The sequence below is a fragment of the Trypanosoma rangeli genome, assembly GCF_003719475.1.
Source record: "Trypanosoma rangeli strain AM80 chromosome Unknown Tra_15.4_contig_00407, whole genome shotgun sequence".
NCBI lineage: Eukaryota > Euglenozoa > Kinetoplastea > Trypanosomatida > Trypanosomatidae > Trypanosoma > Trypanosoma rangeli.
In genome coordinates, this window is record NW_021706135.1 from 9,937 (window position 1) to 13,284 (window position 3,348).

A 3,348-nucleotide genomic window follows, 5' to 3' on the forward strand; every position below is an offset into this window, starting at 1 on the left:
CGTAGCTGCTGCTGCACGTTGTCGCGCTCTGCCTCTGCCTTCCGCTTGGCTGTGGAAACAGCTTCGTACTCTTCTGCAGTCACGGTGTATAGAGGGGACGCCGCCTTATGCGGGGAGGACTGCACGTGCCCTGTAGAGCCCGCCGCCATCGGCTTGTTTGACGGGGACAGCCCGGAGATCTGCGCGCGTCGCGTCTCAACCCGTTGCCGAAGAGAATCTAGCTCCTCTTTGGTTGCACGTAGCTGCTGCTGCACGTTGTCGCGCTCTGCCTCTGCCTTCCGCTTGGCTGCGACAAGAGTCTCATTTTCTTTTCGAGTGTTAATGGATTCTTCCTGTGGGCACTTATGCAAGGAAGAGGCGTGTATTGCTTGAAGTTTGTAGGCTCGTGGAAAATTATGGGTTTCGATGAGGTTTTGTATCTCTTTACTTTGTGTTGTTCCGTGTTCTATTGCAGCATCTACAACAAGACAGTCGTTCGATGCAGTGTAACTGATGTCTCTTATAACGGCGTCCGATTGACGTAGCGCCTCACTAGACTCTGCCCAGAGTGTTTCCTGGAGGTCCGCAGGATAGGTCTTGCATAAGTCTGGCCAGTGGATACCGGGGAGTCGCCTGTAGTAGTGCTGTGTTGTGGGTGTCTGCGGCGGTGGATGATTTGCGTCGTGCGTGGTATCCAAAACGCGTGTGGTGTGCTCTCTTGAGCTCACTGAAAGTTCCTGCAGGAGTTCGTCGGCATACCTCTTCTCCACCTCCAGACTAGACTGCAGTTCTACAATTTTTTCATTTGCCTGACGAAGTGCCCCCTCGTTCTCTTCCCACAATGTCTTGTACTTTTGAATTTCAAGTAGTTGATGCTGCATGTCGTCTCCCTCAAGTTTGTCACCGGCGCGCAGCTGCTCCATCCCACTGCTATATGCATCAAAGCCCAGTTTGGCTGCAATGGCTGCATGACGGCCCCCTTGCATCACCTGCCCCTGTTTCATTGGACTCGGTTCGCTAAGGAGTTGGGGCGATTCCTGACACGACGTGAGTTCCTTAAGCCTGTTCTCTAATACTTGCAGCGCTGCATCTTTTTGTGACAACTGCCCCGTAAGCGACTGAATAATTTTATCCTTCTGGCCAGCAGCCTTTGTGGCCTGCATAATTAACTCCTCATTGTTCCTCACCTTTTCCTTCAACTGCACCACAGTTGCCCGCAGGACCTTTATCTGTGCGGCCCTTTTGTTCGATACAGAGTCACCGCCCAGAGTGCTGTCGCGGAGCCGGGTCGCAGTGTCCTCCAGTAGCAGAATATTTCTCTCCTGGTAATTTCGCAGTTGCACCTCTAGTTCCTCGTTGTGCGCCACCAGCGCATTCATCTGATGCTTCTGAGCTAAGATCTTCTCCTGTAACTGTGCCAGCCTGCGTTTCTCCAGGGAACGCCACTGCTCGTATTGCTGCAGCTTGCCGTCCACGTCGTGCTCGTCTCCGGTAACCTGCAGGGCCTGAATGATGCCCTCCGCCCCGCCTAGCCACACCGTCCAGTGCGTCGCACGGTACAACCGCCGCATGGTCAAAATGGGACAGTTCAGGTTGTTCGGGGCAAGCTGAATGCGTTGTATCGGCACCAGATCCCGCGTGTTCCACACCACAACAAAACCATCCTTCCCGCTGCTCCACATGCGCGGGGAGACATGAACAATCGACGTAATGGGACCACTGTGCTGCCCACGTAAAACCGCCACGCAGCGCCGCATCTCCTCCCTGCGCCAACTCCACACGAGGATGGTGCAGTCATCACCTCCAGACCACAAATAACCACTTCGGGGGTGCACCTCCATGGCGCGAACTGAACCATTGTGCCCACGCAGCGTCGCCAGGCACGCCTCGTCCGTCTTAATCTGCAGCGGTGCCCTTGGGTCCCAGATCTTGATGGTCATGTCGTCCCCACCAGAAAGGACGAACTCATCCTCGAGCCCTACGCCATCCGCATTGGGGAGAGTCTCATCCTCGTCCTCTCCCCCAGCTGCATCGTCGGCTGCAGACATGGAACTCGCGCCGGCAATACCAGGAACCACAAGAACACAACGCACGCCGTTGGCATGCCCGGAAAAGAGCCTAATGTACGTGCACTTCGACTTCGACCACTGGTACACCTTCCAATCCTCCCCACCACTATACACATAGTCGCTCACGGCCGAGCTTGCAAGGGCGTGGACCGCGCCGTCGTGCTGCACAAACTCGCGCTCCATCTTCCCAGTCACAGAGTTGTAGCAGCGAATAAACCCGTCTGAAAAGGCTGCCCACATCTTTTCCTCTGAAATCCTCTGCAAAACGGTGCAAAATGCCGATTGCCGCGCACTGACATAAAACAAAATTTCCCCACGAGGCGCTGCACGAACCACAATGCGGCCATCCATCTCAGCGGTCCACACCCGCAGCTTGCCGCCGTAATCTACCGAACGTGGTGCTCCAGCGATAGAGTATGTGGAGACTGTCCTATCGCATCGCTGACTCTCCAGGGACGTAGACCGCAATGAAGACAGCGTGGCACGAGAGGCCGCCGACAATGAGCGATGGCAAAACGGCAGCGACATGCGAGGTGGTGTCTAGGCGCCCACGGTGCCAATGCAAGCAACCTGCTAAGCAGAACGGCCCAAACTAACATCAGCGCACGTGCACAAACAAACAAAAAAAACAACAACCCAAAAAAAACAAAACACAGAACAACATCAAACACACATGTTCAGCTATCGAAACGACCAGCGCAGAATTCTTCTTTCCGGAACTCTGCGCCGTCTTCTGCCACGCGAGACTGGAAGCAGCAAGTCATGAAGCGCACAATCTCAACATAAAAAAAACAAAAATTAATGACTCAAACATTCCGCCCCAAGCACACACCGCTGGACTCAACAGAAGCTACGCTTTTCCGTTGCCCGCGGCGCACACACCGCCACCCAGCAGCCACGTAGCGTTTAATGGTGGGCAACGCCCAGAAACACACACAAACAGCCCCGCAATAAAGAAACAAAACAAGAAAAAAAAAGCCCAGAAGCAAACGAACAAACGATTTAAAATGAAGGTAGGGATATAGCGCTTCACCCAGCCGCTCCAGTGCACGGACACTCATCTACACCAGCATGGGTGCACCCTCCCACGGCCATGCACACGGGTGTGTCTGGCGTGCCTTGCTCGGGACGGGAGAGAAAAAGCACGGGCACACAAGTGTGCAGCAATAGCAAACAGGAAAAAAAAGAGGGATAAAATAAAAACCAAAACATGTTTATATTAACGCACTGCAGTCCTGTTGCGCTGCTCACACCATGGCAGTAAGAGCCAGCGCAAAAAGGGCAACGAACAGTGCCAGAC

At 54.1% G+C, this 3,348-nt stretch overlaps 2 protein-coding genes across 2 annotated transcripts in view, besides 2 other annotated features; both read right to left on the reverse strand.

Annotated features, from left to right (window-relative positions):
* Positions 1-2: 2 nt before the first annotated feature.
* TraAM80_08378 (uncharacterized protein) lies at positions 3-2,576 on the reverse strand (the record flags this gene model as incomplete). Its single annotated transcript, XM_029385130.1, has 1 exon — positions 3-2,576. A coding segment is annotated over one exon (2,574 nt), but the record flags the coding sequence as incomplete, so codon positions are not given.
* An 86-nt stretch (positions 2,577-2,662) lies between these two features.
* Positions 2,663-2,715: a microsatellite.
* A 264-nt stretch (positions 2,716-2,979) lies between these two features.
* Positions 2,980-3,047: a microsatellite.
* A 248-nt stretch (positions 3,048-3,295) lies between these two features.
* The window catches only part of TraAM80_08379 (uncharacterized protein), a gene marked incomplete at both ends in the record, with an annotated part of 960 nt that continues 907 nt past the window's right edge, over positions 3,296-3,348 (reverse strand). The window contains one exon of the mRNA XM_029385131.1: positions 3,296-3,348. This exon is cut by the window's right edge and continues 907 nt beyond it. Coding sequence (XP_029235166.1) covers positions 3,296-3,348 — 53 coding nt within the window.